Genomic DNA, 24289 nt, shown 5'->3' with positions numbered 1-24289 from the left:
CTGTTTTGAGCACACTGACTGGGACATGTTCAGAGAAGCTGCTACCTCTGATGACTCCATCAACCTGGAGGAGTACACAGACTCAGTGACTGGCTACATCAGCAAGTGCATTGAGGATGTTACTGTCTCCAAAACCATCACAACCCGCCCCAACCAGAAGCCGTGGATGACTGAGGTGCGTGTGCTGCTGAGATCCCGAGACAAGGCCTTTAAGTCAGGGGACAGGGCTGGCCTCCGAACAGCTAGAGCCAAGCTCTCCCGGGGGATCAGAGAGGCAAAGCGCACCTTCCAGATGCACTGAACTCCTTCTACGCAAGGTTCGAAGCACAGAACTACACAACAGCATGGAAGACTACACCTCCTCCAAACGATCAGGTACTGTGCCTGTCCTCAGCTGATGTGCGGAAAACTCTACTCAGAGTCAACCCACGGAAAGCCCCAGGACCAGACAGCATACCTGGCAGAGTGCTCAGAGGATGTGCAGAACAACTCACGGATGTTCTCACGGACATCTCTCTGAGTACTGCAATCGTGCCGACGTGCTTCAAGACGACCACCATCGTCCCTGTGCCGAAGAAGTCTCAAGTGTCCTGCCTTAATGACTACCGTCCCATTGCACTTACTCCCATCATCATGAAGTGCTTTGAGAAGCTGGTCATGAGGCACATCAAAAACCAGCTCCCGTCCTCACTGGACCCTCTGCAGTTTGCGTATCGTCCAAACAGATCAACAGATGATGCCATCTCTACTGCGCTCCACCTGGCTCTCACCCACCTGGACAACAAAGACTGCTATGTTCGAATGCTGTTCATCGACTTCAGTTCAGCATTCAACACCATCATCCCTCAGCATCTGATCGGAAAACTGAGCTTGCTGGGCCTGAACTCCTCCCTCTGCAACTGGGTTTTAGACTTCCTGACTGAGAGACCACAATCAGTCAGGATTGGAAACAACACCTCCAGCACCACCATACTGAGCACTGGCGCCCCCCAGGGCTGTGTGCTCAGCCCACTGCTGTTCACTCTGCTGACTCATGACTGTACTGCAAAGTACAGCTCAAACCACATCATCAAGTTCGCTGATGACACAACTGTAGGCCTCATCAGCAAGAACGACGAGTCAGCATACAGAGAGGAGGTGCAGTGGCTGACGGACTGGTGCAGAACCAACAACCTATCTCTTAACGTGGATAAAACCAAGGAGATGGTTGTTGACTTCAGGAGAGCTCCAGGTGTCCACCACCCGCTGAACATCAACGGCTCTGCTGTGGAAATTGTGGATAACACCAAGTTCCTCGGTGTTCACATTGCAGAGAACCTCACCTGGTCCCTCAACACCAGCTCCATAACCAAGAAAGCCCAGCAGCGCCTCTACTTCCTGCGGAGACTGACGAAAGCACATCTCCCACCCCCCATCCTCACCATGTTCTACAGAGGGACTGTAGAAAGCATCCTGAGCACCTGCATTACCGTCTGGTTTGGGAATTGCAACACCTCAGACCGCAAGACCCTACAGCGGATAGTGCGGACAGCTGAGAAAATCATCGGAGTCTCTCTTCCCTCCATCGCCGAGATCTACACCACACGCTGCATCCGCAAAGCCACCAGCATTGTGGACGACCCCACCCATCCCTCACACGGACTCTTCGGTCTGATGCCGTCCGGCAGAAGATACAGGAGCATCCGAGCCTCCACTACTAGACTCTGCAACAGCTTCATCCACCAGGCAGTCAGACTTCTCAACGCACAGAGACAGAACTGAACCCCCACCCCACCCACCACTCACCCAACACACTCACACAAAACTAAACTGTACACCCCCCCCCTTTACACTCACAAGAACTGAACTTCACCCACACACACCCAGTCAGCACACAGAGGCTGACATGACTTTATTTGCTGCACTCTTAAAAACTATAAACTCTACCTCAGTAACTGCTGTGATTATATATGTTCTATTGTCACGAAAATGACCCAGGCAGGGAGACGAGGAGGCGGACACAGGTGCAGGTAAGGGAAAGATGAATGATTTAATAAATAAATAACAAATAAACAATGAAACAAGTAAACACGTAACAAAGATAAATGAATAATCAAAAACCAAAACAAACGAGTGAAACTAGAGAACATAAACCTAAACAAACAAGAGGTACTAGTGATAAACAAGAAACAAACGCTGGAAAAATAAACTAGGAATAAACAAGAGAGAGAGACTAATGATAAATAAACAAGGAGGCTATAAAACTAGACAGGATGAACTTAAACAGGGCAAGGGAATAAACTAGGGATATATATACAAGAAAATAAAACAAGAAACTAAACTAGACAGAGGATGAATACACTAAACAGGGAAATGGAGTAAACTATGGAAACTAGAAACAAACAGAGATAAACACTAAACAAGGACCTAGGGCAATGACAAAAGAAACACTGAGAGGCTAAGAAACACAGAGAGAGACAGAGAAACGCAGAGAGACAGACAACGGGGGACAGTGCAAAGACCGACAGAGGACAAGTAACAGAGGAAGTCTATTTAAGGAAACAAGAAACACTCTAGGATTGGAAACACCTGGGGAAGGGGCGGAGCTACAAATGAGACACAGGTGGAAATCTACTAAGACGGGAGACACAGGGGAGCACAGGTCACGTGGGGAAGACACACAGAGACACGAGACAGGGCTAAGACCTGACAGAAGCCTCCCCCTAAACGCGCAGCTCCCGAGGCGCGTAAAAACGAACCCCGGGGGCTGGCGGCGGGGAGAGGCCGGGGAAAACAAGAGACGAAACCGGGGACTGAAACGGAGACAGGACAGAGGACAGAGACTGGACGGGAGACTGAACGGGGAACTGGACAGGAGACGGAGACTGTATGGGGAACGGAGACTGGACAGGGAACTGGACGGTGGACGGAGACTGGACAGGAGACTGGACGGGGAACTGGACAGGGAACTGGACGGTGGACGGAGACTGGACAGGACACTGGACAGGGGACGGAGATTGAACAGGAGACTGGACGGGACTGGACATGGGAACAGGGACGAGGACATTAACAGGGACAGAAACAAACATTGTAACTGGGACGGGAACAGAGACAGAGACAGACACGGGTACAGGGACATAAACAGAGACAGGGACCAAAACAGGGAGAGACATGGGGACCAGAAACACGGGTGGGTGCCCAGGACTGGCAAATGTCTGAGGGGAAGTCCAAGGAGCCAGCCTGGGCACAGTACTGGGGACAAAGTCAGGGGACCTCGGTGCCTGCCTGGGTACGTGGGACTTGGGGCCAAACAAAGTTCTGGGAGCAGGAACCGGTGGGGTAGTGACTCTGGCAGCGGGAGCTGGTGCTGGCGGCGCGGCGACTCTGGCAGCGGGAGCTGGTGCTGGCGGCGCGGCGACTCTGGCAGCGGGAGCTGGTGCTGGCGGCGCGGCGACTCTGGCAGCGGGAGCTGGTGCTGGCGGCGCGGCGACTCTGGCAGCGGGAGCTGGTGCTGGCGGCGCGGCGACTCTGGCAGCGGGAGATGGTGCTGGCGGCGCGGCGACTCTGGCAGCGGGAGCTGGTGCTGGCGGCGCGGCGACTCTGGCAGCGGGAGCTGGTGCTGGCACGGAGACTTGGGCAGCAGGCTCTGGCACGGAGACTTGGGCAGCTGGCTCTGGCACGGAGACTTGGGCAGCTGGAGCAGACACTGAGACTAGAACAGCTGGAGCAGACTTGAAGGCTTGAACAGCTGGAGCAGACTTGAAGGCTTGAACAGCTGGAGCAGACTTGAAGGCTTGAACAGCTGGAGCAGACTTGAAGGCTTGAACAGCTGGAGCAGACTTGAAGGCTTGAACAGCTGGAGCAGACACGGAGGCTTCAGCAGCTTCAGCAGACACGGAGGCTTCAGCAGCTTCAGCAGACACGGAGGCTTCAACAGCTTCAGCAGAGACGGAGGCTGGAGCAGCTTCTGCAGACACGGAGGCTTCAGCAGCTTCAGCAGACACGGAGGCTTCAGCAGCTTCAGCAGACACGGAGACTGGAACAGCTTCTGCAGACACGGCAGGAGTCCGGGGGTGTGGCTCAGCAGCCGAAGACACCTCGGAGATGGGCGTGGCCGCCGAGAGAATTTCGGAGCTGGGTGTGTGCAGATCCAGCGGAGCAGCAGCAGGGCTTGAGACTGCGGTTGAAATAAAAACCCGGACCGGAGCTGCAGCTTCGCCGGCAGAGACTGTAGAAGCAGAAAGCGCGGGGCCGCCGGTAAAGTCCGGCGCGGAGAGAGTTCCAGAGCGCGGCTGATTTGCCGCGGAGATAGTCCCAGAGAGAGGCTGGTTCGCAGCGGCGGAATCCAGCTCTGCAGCCGCCATGAAAACCAGCTCCTCAGCCTGAGGTGCTGGCGCTGCAGCTGTGGGGCTTGAGAGTGCGGTAGCCGTAAAATCCCGGACTGGATTAGTACTCTCTCCAGCTGAGTCAAGCGCGGGGAAAGTCTCTGCTCGCGGCTGGCTCGCTGGGCAGGAGTTCCTGTAGCGCGGCTCGGCTGCTACCGCGGAAATCACGGGGCACGGTTCGGCAGCTACCGCGGGGATCTCGGGGCGCGGTTTCACAGCAGTCACGGAGCGTGGCTTAGCCGCTGAAGAGGAGAGTGTCTTGGCCGCGGGAGGAGCTAGCTTTGGAGGCGCTGGGGAAGCTAACGCCTTAGCCACCGGGGAAGCTAGCTCTGGAACCGCCGGTGAGGAGTGCACCTTGGCTGCAGGGGATCGGACGGGAGTCGGAACGGCCTCTGGAGCTGTGCGGCCGAGAGCCGGGTAGAGCACCGCCCCTGGGGGAAACGGTAACGGAGCACGGACTGGTGCAGGGTAGAGCTCCTCTTCGTCCTCGGAGCTACTGGGAGCGCACCCGAGAAAGTCCCACGGATCCCGCTCCTTTAGCCTCGGGTACACGGAGGCACCGAGGCTAACCGCACCAGCCCTTAGCGCCCCCCCAAGAAAATCCTCCCCGGAAAAGGGGTCTTCTTCCGGCTGGCGGGACCCCTTAGAGCGCCTACCCCGAGGCCTGCGGCGTCCTTGAGGCCTCGAGGTGTCCTGCGCCGGGGTCCCGCAAGGAGCACGACGAATCGCCATTCTGGTGCCAGTCCAGGCAGAACCTGCTGTGTCCATGTTTGGTCGGTCTTTCTGTCACGAAAATGACCCAGGCAGGGAGACGAGGAGGCGGACACAGGTGCAGGTAAGGGAAAGATGAATGATTTAATAAATAAATAACAAATAAACAATGAAACAAGTAAACACGTAACAAAGATAAATGAATAATCAAAAACCAAAACAAACGAGTGAAACTAGAGAACATAAACCTAAACAAACAAGAGGTACTAGTGATAAACAAGAAACAAACGCTGGAAAAATAAACTAGGAATAAACAAGAGAGAGAGACTAATGATAAATAAACAAGGAGGCTATAAAACTAGACAGGATGAACTTAAACAGGGCAAGGGAATAAACTAGGGATATATATACAAGAAAATAAAACAAGAAACTAAACTAGACAGAGGATGAATACACTAAACAGGGAAATGGAGTAAACTATGGAAACTAGAAACAAACAGAGATAAACACTAAACAAGGACCTAGGGCAATGACAAAAGAAACACTGAGAGGCTAAGAAACACAGAGAGAGACAGAGAAACGCAGAGAGACAGACAACGGGGGACAGTGCAAAGACCGACAGAGGACAAGTAACAGAGGAAGTCTATTTAAGGAAACAAGAAACACTCTAGGATTGGAAACACCTGGGGAAGGGGCGGAGCTACAAATGAGACACAGGTGGAAATCTACTAAGACGGGAGACACAGGGGAGCACAGGTCACGTGGGGAAGACACACAGAGACACGAGACAGGGCTAAGACCTGACATCTATATGTTACAGTATGTCACACATCTCTGCACCTTATCCCCACTATACACTTATTATACCGTATCGGTACTGCACTGTCCTGTCTTTAAATTGTCTCGTCCTTTGTATTTATTGTATTTATTGCTATTTAGTGTTATAATTTTATAATTTTATGTTGCACTGTCGTCACTCCTGCACTTTATGTTGTCTATTGCTTGTTGTTCTATGTTGCACCATGGTTCCGGAGGAACGTAATTTCATCACACTGTGTACCTGTACTCAGATGTAATGACAATAAAAGCCTCTTGACTTGACTTGACTTGACTCTCTGTGTCTGTGTTTTGATTGGTCTAGGAGCGATTTCAAACTTTGGCGGGGAGGATAGTGTGTTAACAAAGGGCCATAAAACACCCCACATTCACCATGCTTCGGCTCTTCAGCATACCAGTTTGTGAGGATAAATTCAGGAAACAACAATCTTACAATTGAATCACAATAAATGTAATATATATATTTTGCCCACAAACAGTCTTGTAATATTCAAGATAATCTTAGAAATACAACAATGGATGGTACCTTGTCAAAAAGAGATCAAGAGTCATGTTATTATTTAAACCCAATTAAATCACTTAAAAGATAATACATGGTTAAACCACTGATAAACAAATACAGCTAAATTATCAAATGCTAGTTAAACCTTGCTGATTCAGACTTGAATGTGTAGGAAAATTTAATCAGGACACATCCAAACACATATACCAGATGTGGCACATTATTTAGTAAACATTCTGTAAAACACCTTTTTTATATATAGTCAATATATATATATTGACTGCTGGTCCTTGCCTGTCGGAATTTACGACCGTGGGGGAGGTTGTTGAAGAGAGAGAGTCTCCCTACAACTGACAATGGAATTTCCAAGCTTAGAACATTTCTCTTAACTTCATTAATCTTATTTCTAAGTGATTGCAGAAATAACTAGGCACAAACCACTAAATTGGTATAATATTTGGTGAATGAATAATTTCCAAGGCATTAATTAAGTTTTGACACTCTCTTAAGTCCGCAGTCCCGTCCTGGTGATGGTGTTGTTGGCAAAACCACAATTGTGCACAGTTCCAAATGTTTAACATTAACTCTGAGGTTTACGACTTGGAGGAATGTCAAAAGAATTTTACCCTAAACTTGCATTTAGGGCTCTTGAGCGAGGCTGAGTGAAGAAATAGTCAGGAAATGTCATTTTGAAATTTAAAAGATTGAAAAAGATTACTCCAAGGCTTCTAGAGTGTTCTGGTGAAGTGTTCCGGTGAAGTATGATTGTGAAGTTAGAAAATTCCTTTTAGACCATAAGATGGGGGGTAGTGTGTGTGTGTGTCCAAGCGATGAAGAAATCCTCTGTTCAATCCACTACACAGCCCTGTTTGTAGCCTGATACTAAACGTCCGTATTTCACGTCCTGTCCCGGGCGTCCCGGGTCTTTTTTCAGAAAGTGAGGGAATGTCCTGGTTTTTAAATTACCTTCATTGGACCAGAGAGCAGTTGGCAGCATGACTGTCAGCGTGTAGCCCTCCCTCCCCCCCCCTTCCGGTGCAGTCTCACAGTAAGAGCACACACACAACGCCGTGTTAATCCACTTTCCGTGTAAATTAACGTTAACTTCAGCACGTGTGAGGGGTTAGTACATAAACACACAGAAAAGCAGCACTTTCCGTTTTTTTTTTTAACTCTTAATGTTTCTGTTAGGAAACCCTGAGGGCAGAATTCCCCTCTGTCTCTGTTTATACAGTGATTACTTTGTGTTTTTAGTTTTTAACAGATAGAGAGTCTGTTGTGCTGGATGTTTTACTAAAAACAGAAGATTATGAAATCTGTGTAGTTGTATTTGAACGGAGCTAAACATTGCTGTTACTGAACTGAATGAGTTTTAAATACACTTGTTAAGTACCGTATTTTTCGGACTATAAGGCGCACCGTATTATAAGACGCATCAAAGAACGCCTATTTTCTGCTATTTTTCCATACATAGGGCGCATCGCATTATAAGGCGCGTTAAGTGACACTAGAAAGGGTGCCTATATCAAAGTGAACAGGGGTGGCGCCATGTTTCCCTTCCCCCACCGGGGGTGGTCGCTTGCCGGTGGAGCGTCTCAGTATATATAAATCTAGCTCTTTCAAAGTCAAACGAGTGCTGGATATTAATCTACACAGATTCCTCTCCTGAAAACTGTGTATTTGGGTGAGTAACGTGCTTCAGTTTATTTACAGTAAGCTTAGATTTCCAGATGTCCACTAAGGCTTGCTGCACCAGCGTTAGCATAGCTATCCGCTAGCACGCTAGCTAGTCACCTAAACTAGTAAAGTTAACCCAAACTTAAACGACAGCGTTACACTGAGTAATCCTGCGTGTTCTGGTAAGACAGTGAGATATTAGCTAGCGATTCGTCCCCCGTAGCTTGTTTTAACACTGTAAACAAGCAGATTACAGGCTGATAAAACTCACCTCTGAGAGAGTTAGCGCTTAGCATCTAGCTAATGCTAGCCAGGCAAAGCAGCACAGACTTACAGGCCGATAACTCACCTCTGAACGGTGAACGCTTAGCGATTAGCATCTAACTCTAATAATACTGCTCCAGCAGTATTAAAAGTGCTAAATTTAGAAAATACTGATCTCTGAACAGTGAAAAAGCTAGCTAGCTAAGCGGTTAGCATCTAGCTAATGCTATTGCTGCTCTGCACGGAGTGTGTGTTTACTGCTCCTTACACCTGACGGGTAAAATTTAGATAATACTGATCTCTGAACAGTGAATAAGCTAGCTAATGCTATTTGCTGCTCCAGCCTCGGAGCGGCACGGCTCTGCACGGAGTGTGTGTTTACTGCTCCTTACACCTGACGGGTAAAATTTAGATAATACTGATCTCTGAACAGTGAATAAGCTAGCTAATGCTATTTGCTGCTCCAGCCTCGGAGCTGCACGGCTCTGGACTCTGTATAGCACTGAAACTCTGTATAACGCTGCACGGAGTGTGTGTTTACTGCTCCTTACAACCTGACGAGTAAAATTTAGATAATACTGATCTCAGTGAATAAGCTAGCTAGCTTAGCGGTTAGCATCTAGCTAATGCTATTGCTGCTCAGCCTCGGAGCTGCACGGCTCTGGACTCTGTATAGCACTGAAACTCTCTATAACGCTGCACGGAGTGTGTGTTTACTGCTCCTTACAACCTGACGAGTAAAATCCATACAAAAGGCGCACCGTATTATAAGACGCACTGTCAATTTTTGTGAAAATTAAAAGTTTTTAAGTGCGCCTTATAGTCCGAAAAATATGGTAATGTAAGTCTAGTCTACTGAAAGCCAGTAATGTTAGTATAACTCTGTACTGCAGTAGAAGTGCATCATTTCAGAAACTTGACTTTATTCCTCCCACCTCCACTACAGGTTACTTGCTTCAAAATATTTAAATGTTAGCATAATTTAAATGCACCAAAACTTATGTAGTTGCCTTCGGGGAGGGGAATAATCCCTTGATTAAACATAATTTTATAAAAAATTCAAGTGCTATTGCAATTTAATTTAAATAGACAAATAATGTAAAGGGTCTGAACTTTTTTGACTTTTTAGAATTAATTTAAAAGCTGTCTGAGTACCTTTTACCCACCTGGCAAGTTGTGAACATCCTAGTGTCTGTCCACAAGGCTCTGAGCCTGCTAATGAGCTTGGCCATAACTCCCATATTCTGTCACTTATGAGTAAAGAGAAACCTTTAAGTGTAACAGAAAGTGATTTGATTTATATCGTGATACATATCGATATCGGCGGTCCCACTTTATAATAAGTGTCCCTAAGTACTATGTAGTTACATGGTAACAATCCATGTAACTACTGATGAAGTACACATTGTTACAGATTAACTACATAGGTACAGGTTATGTAATTACACATGTGTATTAAGGTTAATTTTGACTTGTGTAAGTACACATGTGTACCAGGGGGAGTGTACTTACACAAGTAATAGAGCACATGTACTTACACTTGTGTAACAATGTGTGTGTACTTACACATGTGTAATAGTGTGTGTGATAAGTTGAGTGTAAACTTATCCAACAGATATTGTCTGATATGTAATTAGGGCTGATTGAGTGTTTTGAAAACTAAAATAATTTTTTAGATTTGATCATGGGAAGAAAAGGATGTCAGCATATCATCCCCTCAGGGGGAAAGTACTCATTGATATCCAGCACATTACCTTACTTTGTTAGCTCACCTAAAGACTCCACTTATGTTCATTCAGAACAAAAACCTACAGGTTTCCATCTTATAAATCAAATCATTAAACACTCCTTCTTTTAATATTTAATGTAATGTTTAACTATACTTAAAATGTAATATAATTAAAATGTTTCTAACCTTTATCTAGTTTTAATGGTATGATTATGTTGCCATCACATTATCAGGGATCAACCCCTCTATAACCTTGCAGATCTATAACAGCAAGTTTCAGCAAACTGAATTGTAAAGATAAAACTCCTAAATATCCTATTTATTACACTATCCCAAAAGCAGTACTCTGATTAACAACCTGTAATTTACCAGTACTTACATAATAACTACACAGGAACATTTTAAAGTGTAACATTAAAATCCTATATAATAAATATTTTTAACTTTGGTACATGTATATCATATTTAACAGCAATGTACATACACAGTACTTACACAATAAATACACAGGAACTGTCCACTTATTTTAAAGTGTAACATTTAATGTACTTACTGTGGGATAAATATGTTTAACTTTGGCACACATATTTCATATGTAACAGCAATGTACTTACACAGTACTTACACAATAAATACACAGGAACTGTCCACTTATTTTAAAGTGTAACATTTAATGTACTTACTGTGGGATAAATATGTTTAACTTTGGTACACATATATCATATGTAACAGCAATGTACTTACACAGTACTTACACAATAACTACACAGGAACATTTTAAATTGTAACATTAAAATCCTATATAATAAATATGTTTAACTTTGGTACACATATATCATATGTAACAGCAATGTACTTACACTGTACTTACACAATAACTACACAGGAACGGTCCACTTATTTTAAAGTGTAACATTTAAAATACTTATTTTCGAATAAATGTATTTAGGTTTGGTACACATATATCATATGTAACAGCAATGTACTTACAGTGTACTTACACAATAACTACACAGGAACTGTCCACTTATTTTAAAGTGTAACATTTAAAATACTTATTTTTGAATAAATGTATTTAGGTTTGGTACACATATATCATATGTAACAGCAATGTATTTACACAGTACTTACACAATAAATACACAGGAACTGTCCACTTATTTTAAAGTGTAACACTTACTCTGACAGATCTGCGTTGGATTATAGTATGCTAGTAATTTAACAGTCACTACCTAATAGATCACTTTATGAAAGTACACAATCACAAACATACAGAACACAATAGAAATGTTTATCCAATGTTTTAACAATAAAATGATCATGATAAAATAAAACATTTCCAATGAACCTCTATTTCCCTACAGCAAAAACAAACAAAAAAAAGCTCATGAATTCATGAGGCATGAATAAAAGTTCAGCATCCCTGCTTGAAGAAGCGATCTTATCATTGGAGACAATACACCTCCCACTTGTCCAACACCTGTAACACAAAGGAAAAGAGAAGTTAGAGATGATGCAAAAAAAATAAACATTTTTTGGACAATAATGCACAATTATTCATGAATTTTACCTGTCAGGTATTAAGGATCAGTAAACTCAAGTGGTGTACAGCGTTACAAAGGAGTTTATAAAGGAGCAGTATTAGCATTAGCTAACTGTAGCACTAGTTTTTTCGCTGTGCAAAGGTGCGTCATTGCTGTTTTAAAACAAGCTACATGAGATGACCTGGTAACTAATATCGGCCCGGCCTACCGAAACACTCAGCAGTCGTTAGTAGCGCTTAGTGCTAGTAAATGTTAGAACCTACGTTTAAAAAACAAATTTCAGGAGAGAAATCTGTGTAGATTAACATCCAGCACTCGTTTGACTTTAAAAGAAAATGCTTTTTTTAAGAATTAAAAAAAGCATTTTTTAATTCTCGCTGAATCGCTCCCAGCAGCAATACATGCTGAATTACATGTTTCTTACTATTGTCGCTTACAATATGTTGCGCCTTATTTATGAACATAGAACAGAAAATACACGTTTGTTGATAGTGCGTCATATAATCCATTTCCACATACACCTGAAAAATATATTACAAATAAATAATGCTGAACCATGCTTTGTTTTCTGAAAGCCCTGAAAATGTAATTTTTTCATTTAGTTCTACTCACTTACTCCAATTCATCCCAAACCACTTGGGGTGAGTTTTTGTATCAAGCGTTTGTGAAAACCAAACACTTTTTTGTCTAATAACTACCTGCAAACGTGTTTGATATTAATCTAAAACGCAGTAAATAGTTCAAATAAAGAACAAACATTAATGAGAATGTGTGTCCAAACGTTTGACTGGTACTATATACAGCTCTGGAAAGAAATAAGAGAAAGAAAATGAAAACCTATGGAATATAATCAATTGCTTGATTTTTTGCAGCAGGAGTGGCATAAAGTTATCCAAAAGCAGTGTAAGACTGGTGGAGGAGATTATGCCAAGATGCATAAAAACTGTAATTAAAAGTAAGGGTTATTCCACCAAATATTGATTTCTGAACTCTTAAAACTTTATGAATAGGAACTTGTTTTCTTTGCCTTATTTGAGGTCTGAAAGCTCTGCATATTTTTTTTTTTTATTTCAGCCATTTCTCATTTTCTGTAAATAAATGCTCTAAATGATAATATTTTTATTTGGAATTTGGGAGAAATGTTGTCTGTAGTTTATAGAATAAAACAACAATGTTCATTTTACTCAGAAACTCAGAATTTTTTTTTTTATTATTAAATTCATTTTTAATTTTATTCCAGAGCTCTATATACATATAGGTTTGCACACCCATTCTCATTTATATTAATATTCACTCTTTTCTGTATTTTATATTTTTGTCCAGATAGCTGTCAGGTTTTTCTATTGGAGAAAGAGAACTTTGCTTTAGACATTAAACTTTATGCAAGAACATGGCTTTAGTGTAAAATAACCCCTTATAATGCCTTGTCCCATATACGGGCTAAAGGTGTAGGTGATTTTTGCAGTGAAGTAAGTTATTTATATTGTGAAAATGTGAGGGTTTGTTTTCTCTCTACTCAACTTAATAATTCCAAATCAGTAACAGGAATCAACCCAATTTCTGCAGGTTTAAAAATAGACAAAAAAACTACACAAATAAAACTAATACAACTAAAGGTTTGGAGGACATGACCTGTTTGATTTGTATTCAGGAACATGTTGATTTTAAAATGAAGTTCAGGAAATAGACAATTTTATAATTTTATTTGTTATATTTTGACATTAGCAGATTTACTTTTATGGAGGAAATCTTTAGTAGTTAGAAAGTTAGTTAGAGCCATTTAGTACAGTGCATTGTTCATGGAAAATGTGACTGTTGTTGCCTTTTTGTTTCCATAAAAATGTAATAATAAAACAATAAAACAATATAATAATAATAATAATAATAATAATAATAATACGCTGTACCTTTATAACTTTGTAACTTTAAATTTATACACTTTCATTCAGTCAATATATTAACTATGTTATAGCATATAGCATAAAAGAAGAAGACATCTTGCAGTTCTAAAAGCAGTATTTTGTGTAGAATGCTGTAATGTGTAATTGTGATAGTGTATGAAAGATCTTACCGTTTAAGCCCGTCTGATCTGCAGTGTGCTGAAGCTTCATCTTCCTCCCACAGCAGCAGCAGGAGCAGCAGCAGGAGCAGGGCGGATCTCTGTACAGCAGTCATTACTTACAAAACCAATTAATTAGTCGTCTGTTTCCTTTACCGTTTTTAAAGCAGTGAATTAAACAAACCATCGTATGCTGTACTTTAAAATATATCAGCATTATCCGCGTTAACTCTGTTATTTTCGCTTTTTTCTGACGATCCGCGCGCCTTAGTGGAGGACTTGGATTTTGAATTTCCCGGTATTTTCCACTGATTGGATGAGCACGGACGGATTTGATTGGCTGTTGAGGCAACGCGATATTTCCCCGGTTTTTGCGAGCAGAGCCGCGCGCGGGCGCGCTTGTGTGTGTGTTTGTGTGAGTGTGAGTGTGTGTGTGTGTGTGTGTGTGTGTGTGTGTGTGTGTGTGTGCACGTGCGCTGACGGTGGAGGAGAGAAGCTGCAGTGTTTGAGTCTGGAACTTTGTCTGAAATAAGAGTAAATGTTCCTGCATGTTTACATTAGATTGCTGCTGCTAATGCTTCATAAAATGGCCCCTCCAAGACCAGCAAGGAAAAAGATGCCTGCCAGAGCAGCTGAGGAAAAAGGTGGGTTAATCAGCCCACACAAAACATTAAAACACTGGACTAGTTGGCTGGTGTAATATAACCCCAAACATTTTTTTAAATATATAATGTTTACATAAAACACTCGCTATATATTAATTTTGTGGACATTAATTCTAATGAATGTAATTAGCTACTTCATTGCTGGCACACACACACACAAGGGCATAGGAGCGGCCTTGATTTTTTTTTTTTTTTTTTTTGGGGGGGGGGGGGGGGTTTGGCAGACACCCAATTACTTTTAATCACAAAAAATATATATTTTTTCTGTATTCTGTTTATTATTAGTTACATGCAAGTAAAGGTGACTTAACAACCTAAGTTACTCTATGTTACTCCACATTACATTTACATAGAAAAAAATATGTTTATATTAATATTATTAAAATTGATCAGTTATCACCTAATATTTAAAATAATATAACAATATATGTTGTATATTTACATTTTCTTCACTCTTAAAAAATACTTAGAAGCATTGGGTCCTGTGCTTTTAATTTGTTTATTCTAAGTGCACTTCTTACGATGGTGTCCTTTTATGTAAAAGAAAGTAACTTTTCGTTTCATAGAGATTTTTGGCAGAAGTCAGGACATGTGGTCTTACTGTGAACTACAAATGAACAGAAGTCAGATTACAGCATTGTATTATACAACATATTATAGAGCTTTCTATAAATGCACTTAATAAGGTAAGTGGTGGTATGATGTGTCTAACACACTGCTGGAGAAACATGAAGCTCCATAGGGGGCTAAGGGATAACAGGTAAACTCAGTAAAGGACTGTTTTTTTTTAGCTAATCAGTTTAGGGCAGTGTCCAGGGTTTAAAAACTGCTTTAAACTACCAACATACAGTGTTGTACTAAATTATGGCTATCCACTACATCCAGCTTCTAGCTAACTAGTTAGCTAAATTAATATTCGTTCATTATAGATCACAGTCCTGCAATCCCAAATTAATAAACACAATTTGAAAATTAAATGATCAGGCACATCAGGGCAAGTTGAACATTATATATATATATATATATATATATATATATATATATATATAGTTTATTTTTTCTTAAACCTGGACTCCCTATCTAGCCAATTCCAAAATTAAGCTAACTGACTCAAGCTGCAGTGTGGGTTTGATCTGTGTGTTTTCATTCAGAGACCTGCCTTTATAACCAGCTATCGAAAACATATCCACCACAATACAATAACTACATTTTGCCATATTGTCCAGCCCTGTTCACCATTTCTTTTTAGAAGCAAACTAGACTTAAGTGTATTTTTTTTTATATAAAAAAGCATTTATTTGTAGTTTTTCAGATTCATATTTGTCCAAACTAAAAACTTGATCTAGTGGATGTTTCTACTTAATTGAGCTTTCTTGTCATGATGGGGACGGAATACAGACACTCACGGAACCAGTTTTGAGATATTATTAAAAATCCACAGGGTCCAGGGATGGTAAAAACAGAAAGCATATAACGCCAGCAAACAGATACCTGGAGGCTAAGACCATATCAGAGTCGGGAGGTAATACACGAGATAATCCACAGTGAAGTCGAGAACAAAAAGCAAGGTCATTCACGGAAAACAATCACAGAATAATAACGCTTTGTAAAGTGGTAGAAACAGGCAATACGCGACACAGCTGTGTGCGCGCAGTGTCCTTAAATAGGGTAGGTAATCAATACTAAGGGCCTCCTGGAGGAAGCAGGTGAGGTGTCACGTGAGTGGGTGTGTGTGTGATGTCAGCGGGTGGTGCGTTCTGGGTAGTGTAGTTGTTAGACTGAAAACCTCCGTTGGAGCTCAGTGTGGAAGGAACAGAAGCGCCTACAGCACCAGATGTGACATTTTTCTACTTCAAGTGATCTCTCCTTTATCAAATTGATCTAATTAATGTGCACAAAAGATGATGTGAGATGTAGTTCATGTTTTGAAAATTTTTCAATTTTATACTTTTATGTAGATTAACAGGCCGGGATTTTTGTTAATTGTTTGCCTAGCATTACACCACTAAATCTCGTGGATTTCTGTTTAGTCATTACATAAAAAGCTTTCATGTTTGATAAGGAACATTACTGAAAAATGTAATTGTAATTGTAATAGAAAATTAAAAAAATAATAATCTGCTAATGTCAAAATATAACAAATAAAATTATAAAATTGTCTCTTTCCTGAACTTCATTTTAAAATCCACATGTTCCTGAATACAAATCAAACAGGTCATGTCCTCCAAACCTTTAGTTTCATTAGTTTTATTTGTCTAGTTTTTTTAATGTCACCTTTACTTGCATGTTTCGGTAGGCCGGGCCGATATTAGTTACCAGGTCATCTCATGTAGCTTGTTTTAAAACAACAATGACGCACCTTTGCACAGCGAAAAAAATAGTGCTACAGTTAGCTAATGCTAATACTGCTCCTTTATAAACTCCTTTGTAACGCTGTACACCACTTGAGTTTACTGATCCTTAATACCTGACAGGTAAAATTCATGAATAATTGTGCATTATTGTCCAAAAAATGTTTATTTTTTTTGCATCATCTCTAACTTCTCTTTTCCTTTGTGTTACAGGTGTTGGACAAGTGGGAGGTGTATTGTCTCCAATGATAAGATCGCTTCTTCAAGCAGGGATGCTGAACTTTTATTCATGCCTCATGAATTCATGAGCTTTTTTTGTTTGTTTTTGCTGTAGGGAAATAGAGGTTCATTGGAAATGTTTTATTTTATCATGATAATTTTATTGTTAAAACATTGGATAAACATTTCTATTGTGTTCTGTATGTTTGTGATTGTGTACTTTCATAAAGTGATCTATTAGGTAGTGACTGTTAAATTACTAGGATACTATAATCCAACGCAGATCTGTCAGAGTAAGTGTTACACTTTAAAATAAGTGGACAGTTCCTGTGTAGTTATTGTGTAAGTACTGTGTAAATACATTGCTGTTACATATGATATATGTGTACCAAACCTAAATACATTTATTCAAAAATAAGTATTTTAAATGTTACACTTTAAAATAAGTGGACAGTTCCTGTGTAGTTATTGTGTAAGTACAGTGTAAGTACATTGCTGTTACATATGATATATGCGTACCAAACCTAAATACATTTATTCGAAAATAAGTATTTTAAATGTTACACTTTAAAATAAGTGGACCGTTCCTGTGTAGTTATTGTGTAAGTACAGTGTAAGTACATTGATGTTACATATGATATATGTGTACCAAACCTAAATACATTTATTCGAAAATAAGTATTTTAAATGTTACACTTTAAAATAAGTGGACCGTTCCTGTGTAGTTATTGTGTAAGTACTGTGTAAGTACATTGTTGTTACATATGAAATATGTGTACCAAAGTTAAACATATTTATTATATAGGATTTTAATGTTACAATTTAAAATGTTCCTGTGTAGTTATTGTGTAAGTACTGTGTAAGTACATTGCTGTTACATATGATATATGTGTACCAAAGTTAAACATATTTATTATATAGGATTTTAATGTTACAATTTAAAATGTTCCTGTGTAGTTATTGTGTAAGTACTGTGTAAGTACATTGCTGTTACATATGATATATGTGTACCAAAGTTAAACATATTTATCCCACAGTAAGTACATTAAATGTTACACTTTAAAATAAGTGGACAGTTCCTGTGTATTTATTGTGTAAGTACTGTGTAAGTACATTGCTGTTACATATGAAATATGTGTACCAAAGTTAAACATATTTATCCCACAGTAAGTACATTAAATGTTACACTTTAAAATAAGTGGACAGTTCCTGTGTATTTATTGTGTAAGTACTGTGTATGTACATTGCTGTTAAATATGATATACATGTACATATATGATATACATGTAAGTTAAAAATATTTATTATATAGGATTTTAATGTTACACTTTAAAATGTTCCTGTGTAGTTATTATGTAAGTACTGGTAAATTACAGGTTGTTAATCAGAGTACTGCTTTTGGGATAGTGTAATAAATAGGATATTTAGGAGTTTTATCTTTACAATTCAGTTTGCTGAAACTTGCTGTTATAGATCTGCAAGGTTATAGAGGGGTTGATCCCTGATAATGTGATGGCAACATAATCATACCATTAAAACTAGATAAAGGTTAGAAACATTTTAATTATATTACATTTTAAGTATAGTTAAACATTACATTAAATATTAAAAGAAGGAGTGTTTAATGATTTGATTTATAAGATGGAAACCTGTAGGTTTTTGTTCTGAATGAACATAAGTGGAGTCTTTAGGTGAGCTAACAAAGTAAGGTAATGTGCTGGATATCAATGAGTACTTTCCCCCTGAGGGGATGATATGCTGACATCCTTTTCTTCCCATGATCAAATCTAAAAAATTATTTTAGTTTTCAAAACACTCAATCAGCCCTAATTACATATCAGACAATATCTGTTGGATAAGTTTACACTCAACTTATCACACACACTATTACACATGTGTAAGTACACACACATTGTTACACAAGTGTAAGTACATGTGCTCTATTACTTGTGTAAATACACTCCCCCTGGTACACATGTGTACTTACACAAGTCAAAATTAACCTTAATACACATGTGTAATTACATAACCTGTACCTATGTAGTTAATCTGTAACAATGTGTACTTCATCAGTAGTTACATGGATTGTTACCATGTAACTACATAGTACTTAGGGACACTTATTATAAAGTGGGACCATATCGGCTGATATGAAAAACTATATCGTGATAAGATTTTTTTCCATATCGCCCAGCCCTAGTTGACTGCATGTTTAAATAATTGATATTTATGACACTCCTGTTACTTTTAATGTTTTGAGTTACAGGAACTAAAGTAACATGAATGAGTTTTTAGCATAGAATGAGCAAAAACATTAAAAAAAATAGCTAAATGGCAGCTATGCCACATTCTAGGGGTTTTCCAAATTCTGTATTTTAAAAATAAACAAATAAGATCTAAGAATTAATTTGGGTAACAGGGCAGAGTGTTGAGATTACAATAAGATCAAAAATACAGAAAAATAAATGAGGGATCTTAATTTTGGTCTTCCCATTATCTTTAGAAGAACTAACTTCCTGTTGTAGATGTGACTTGTAGAATGTTCCAGATGTTTCAGATGGAGTAATGTAATGTACGGTAATAGGTGAAACCCAGCGAAACAACTAATTTTAACTTAACTTGAAAAAATATATATTTTTAAAGCATAGATGGGATTTGGAGTCACACAACAATGCAAAAACATACATCTCTGAAAGATTTTAATTATTATATTTCATGGTAAAATGTATAGTTAGCGAGTGGCGACATGTAACAAATGTTATTTTTTAAAATAGTAGTGGTTAAGGAATTTTAAGTAGTTTTAATATATTTAATTACATATCATACTTTTGCAATTATGGCAATTTACAACACAATATGCTTAATAATAAAATGTATTTTAAAGTTATTTTGTGTGCACATTTATATATAGGATTTCATGGGGACTGAAATAATCCGTGTATCATTCGTTCATTTGATATTCAATTGAGAATCAAAATCGGAAAATTAAAAAACCAATTCGTTTTTTCGTTTTTGAATATAATACCAAAAAACGAATAACGGCTTGTATTTTGTATTTTTATTTGGTTATCCAAACAAAAATTGGAAATTTAAAAAACGGACCAGGAGCCGAATTTGATTTTGATTTTGAACTTGACCCATTTGTGTGCCCCGGAAGTTACTGATTTGTTTATTCTTGGTGGGTTTCTGTTGCGCGGGAGTTCACTGCAGTGTTATCTACACAGTCTGTATTGCTGTAGGCAGCATGGCCGGACTGGAACCACATTCTGGCCTAATTAAAGATCTTTTTGAAGGTGGTAAGACGCATGAAGAGATTTCGTGCACGTTGCAGCAAATGGGGATCCAGCGATGTTCTGCAATGAGTGTTAGAAGGTTCTGTGTTCAACACGACCTTAAGCGAAAAAGACATGTATCGAACACAGAATTGGAGAGGGCCGTACTTGGATCAATATATGAGGTACGTTTCATTTAGGCTTTCACCTTATATGTCCTTCCTTTCTCTCAAACTTTAGTGAATGGCTACATTTTTCTTAACAGACGGGTCCATCCTATGGCCGCAAGTTTATGACCGGCTATCTTTCATCGATGGGAGTGCGAGCAGGGGAATGTCGTGTTGGAAAAATCCTGAAAGAGATAAATCAGCCATACCATGAACTACGACGTCAGGTAGCTACGTTTTTTTTTTTTTGTTATTTAATGTTTTATTGGTTTTAAGGTAATTACAGTGTACAGGAAAACAACACATTAATCAATCTCAACGAACAAACAAACAAAAAAACAAAAAACATTTGCTGGTAGCACACCAAATAGAATAAGCACCAGTGTTATAAGCACTAAAATATTCTATAGAGCAAATTAAACAATTAATACAGAAGTATAAAAGATGTTACATAGCTACAAATCAATCGAATTTAGATACTCTACTGCCTTGTCCCACATTTCAAAGTATAATTTATATTTTGGCTTAAAAGAATAGGACACTCGTTCCATCAAAATGTTTTCCATTAAAAAGTTTTTCCATACAGTTAATGGGGGCGTATGTGGCTCTTTCCACGCAAGTAAAATATTTTTTTTGCCTATTAATGCAGAAGATAAAATCATTTTAGCTATTACTTTGCTGAGTTTACATACAGATGTGTCACCTAAAATCATTAGTCTTGGAGACAGTGGTATATTAACATTTGTGATATTAGATAAATGTTCAGTAATACTTTTCCAGAAAGGTACTACACATGGGCAAGACCAGAACATATGGATAAGTGTCCCTTCTTCTCTTTTACATCTCCAACACAGATTTGAAACATGAAGACCGTAAGCATGTAATTTCTGAGGAGTGTAATGTATTCTATGTAATATCTTCTTCTTTAGCTACGTTTTAACCTACGCTAGGAACTCAGTATAATAAGTATACTAACTGTGAATATTAATGGACTACATTACACTGTATTCTGTTACAGTAAAAGTAGATTACTTTACGTGGTGATTACTAACACGTGCGAATGTCAGATTCTGCATTGATTCAGCTGTCATGTATATGCAAATTAGCCATGTGGTTATTTTTGTACTGATTTGAAGGCTTTGATGACGCATGTGCAGTATCTCCACCCCCTACTGGTTCCTCTCCTCTTCTCCTGCTGTTTACTTTAATTCTCCACCTCCGTTCACAAACATTTGTTCACCTGAACTCCGTTATGTCCGCAGTGTAGTTGTTTAAATGTCATACAAACACCGTGTAACAATACATTTTTCATGATTAACTTGTGTCTTTCATCTTGGGCTCACCCGCCCCTTTAAGAAAGTAAACTCTGATATGTGACATCTCAAAGTTTTTTTTTAAGGTCACATTTCATGTAAATCATTAACTCATTTAGAAGTAGCAGCAACACATCTCCAACGCACCTGAAGGCTTGAAAAGTTAATGGTACTAATAAAACACACTTAACACTAACTTGTTGCCCTGTTTTAACGTAAGATTCAATTACATGTTTTAAATTAGTTAATGTTTTTAATGATGATAAAATGTCTCACTTTCATCATCTGATGTGTGTTCTATTGTGAGTACAATTTTGGTCTGTGAAATGTGAAAATTTGTTTTATTTACATTTATTTACCTTTCATTCAATGGAATTGGGGTTGAACATAAGCTTTAACAATAAATTACACACATTTAGGAAATGCAACTTTTTTTACTTACACATGCCTATCATAATTTCCTTGTTTTAAAAATGTTATGGGAATATTGTGGGGCAATGTAACAAAGATGAGAGCCTGCATTAATCATAATATTTACATTTCTTTAGGGTGCTCGTAACCTAAATCCAGTCCCTTATCATGCTGAATGTATGGGCCACAAACTTCACCTTGATCAAAATGAGAAGCTTGGGATGTTTGGAGTGACACATGTATTGGCAGTTGATGGCTACAGCAGCAAAATTGTTGGTAATGCCACCATGCCAGTGAAAAACAACCTTGTGATCTATGAGGAAGTTTACAGGTGAATTCATTCATACCCAGTGTTATTCTCATTATTGGTTAACATTTTCCTTACTGAAACAGTTCAGTAAAACCATATGCACATTATTTTATTTCAGATCTGCAGTTGTCAAGCACGGGATGTGGGATCAGCTAAGAGTCGATCATGGCAGGGAGTTCTTCATGTGCCTGTACATGCAAGAGATACTGTCAGGACACAGACACAACCTCAGCAGGCTACCATATCTTCAAACAACATCAACAAAAGTAAGGTTTTTGTGCTACTGGCTAACAGTATAACTGATATGAACAAACATGACAGACTGATTCTGACAATGTTTTTCCTTAAAATAAGAACTGAAAGCATTTAAACAGAAACTGTGGGATATGATTTTTTGTGGTTAACAGAATCTTCGAGTGGAAAGGCTGTGGCCTGAAGTGAACTGCCGGGTAAACTATCCACTGAAACAAGCCCTGGTACACATGCTGGACCAAGAAGTCATCAGTATGGAAGACAATGTAACTAAATTCTGCATCTCAAACCTGACATGTCAAGTAAGCCAAATTGGATTATGCAGAGTGGTGCAGTCATGGAATGCACACAGAATCCCAGGTATGCTAATCAATATGCTCAAACATTTGCATGATCCTGGTTAAAGTACATCTTTTCTTTTGGCAAAGTGAAAGTAAATTAACATCTAATCTTTGTTTACGCAGCAGCTATACATTTTAACACACACTTACTGCTTCTATACAGATTTATAATATTGGAACAAAAAATAAAAAATGTGCACATAGATAGGTTAAAGTACGGTAGATTTGATGTTTCGATTTTCCATTGTATTAAATACAGCAAATTTAAACTGTGCTTAAAAGAGAAACATGCAATATTTAGATTTGATAAAGGAGGTTAACTTACTTCTACTTATAAATTCAACTAAATATGTAATTTGAGCTGAAGGCTATTCCACAAAGTAAGCTATAAAAGCCACACTTTAGGTTAGCCAAAGAGTAAGGATATGATGGATGAGCTAAGCCTCAATTTTAGCCAGGTATGGAGCAGATCCAAATGTATATGTTACTATAGTTGCTGAGCATAAACTTTCTTTCATGGGACCAAATTTGGGCTAAATGAGCCAGACTAACAGGCTCACTGAGTTTGCTTGCTTAATACCCTCTGGGTTTGCAAACTTATAGCACAACTGTAGAATATGAATAGCATTGATTTAGTTATTTTTTAATGCTTTTCCTTGTTTTTAGGTCGCGGCATACCCAATGAACTTGCTGCAGATGGCTGTCCAGCTAAAATTTCTCCAGAGCTGCTCCCCTCTGCCTCTGTTGTAGCAAGCATGTATGAACAAGAGTTTGGTTCCTCGCTGACTTGGGTGCCTGTTTTTGGAACTGACCCCTTTTCATCTGAGGAGGATAGGTGTCATGCAGAACAGGACTTTGCAGAGAACTACCCTGACATCTCTCTTCTTCTTAATCATGCGGTAAACAATGACTATACTCCCTTCCAGGATGCTGTGTTGCACCTCTTGAATGTAACCCAAAGATATGCCTGAGAAAAAAATCACTTTTTGTGTGTGTAAAGTAGTAGTTTGTAAGTTAACACACTGCTGATTACTCTGCTCTACAAGGTGAGTGAAAAGTCACAGGACAGGACAGGCGCTGGACCCAATCATTATGAACTCGCATGAGAATCTCTGGAGAAATGGCAATGTTCTGGAAATAGCCTAAAATATAGGCCACTCAGCCATTATTTGGAGTATTTAGATGTAATTTTTCCTATCGCTGACTTGTCTCAAAAGGGTGTCCTGCGACTTCTGACTCACCCAGTATATTGTTCTTAAACAAATAGTCTGTTGAATAACTTGGCAAAAACGTTTATTGGT

General features: G+C 39.4%; 1 protein-coding gene across 1 annotated transcript; it reads left to right on the top strand.

Moving 5' to 3' along the window:
• The first annotated feature begins 19889 nt into the window (after positions 1-19889).
• Positions 19890-24286, top strand: LOC103032652 (uncharacterized). The gene is made up of 5 exons (XM_022686765.2): positions 19890-20588; positions 22223-22416; positions 22514-22661; positions 22803-23007; positions 23655-24286. The coding sequence occupies exons 1-5, from the start codon at positions 20487-20489 to the stop codon at positions 23957-23959; spliced, it is 954 nt and encodes a 317-aa protein (XP_022542486.1). The 5' UTR covers positions 19890-20486; the 3' UTR covers positions 23960-24286.
• The last annotated feature ends 3 nt before the right edge of the window (positions 24287-24289 follow it).

The sequence above is a fragment of the Astyanax mexicanus genome, chromosome 14, assembly GCF_023375975.1.
Source record: "Astyanax mexicanus isolate ESR-SI-001 chromosome 14, AstMex3_surface, whole genome shotgun sequence".
Classification (NCBI taxonomy): Eukaryota; Metazoa; Chordata; class Actinopteri; order Characiformes; family Acestrorhamphidae; genus Astyanax; species Astyanax mexicanus.
Note: the sequence above shows the minus strand (reverse complement) of the source record. Positions and strands in the feature narration are given on the sequence as shown.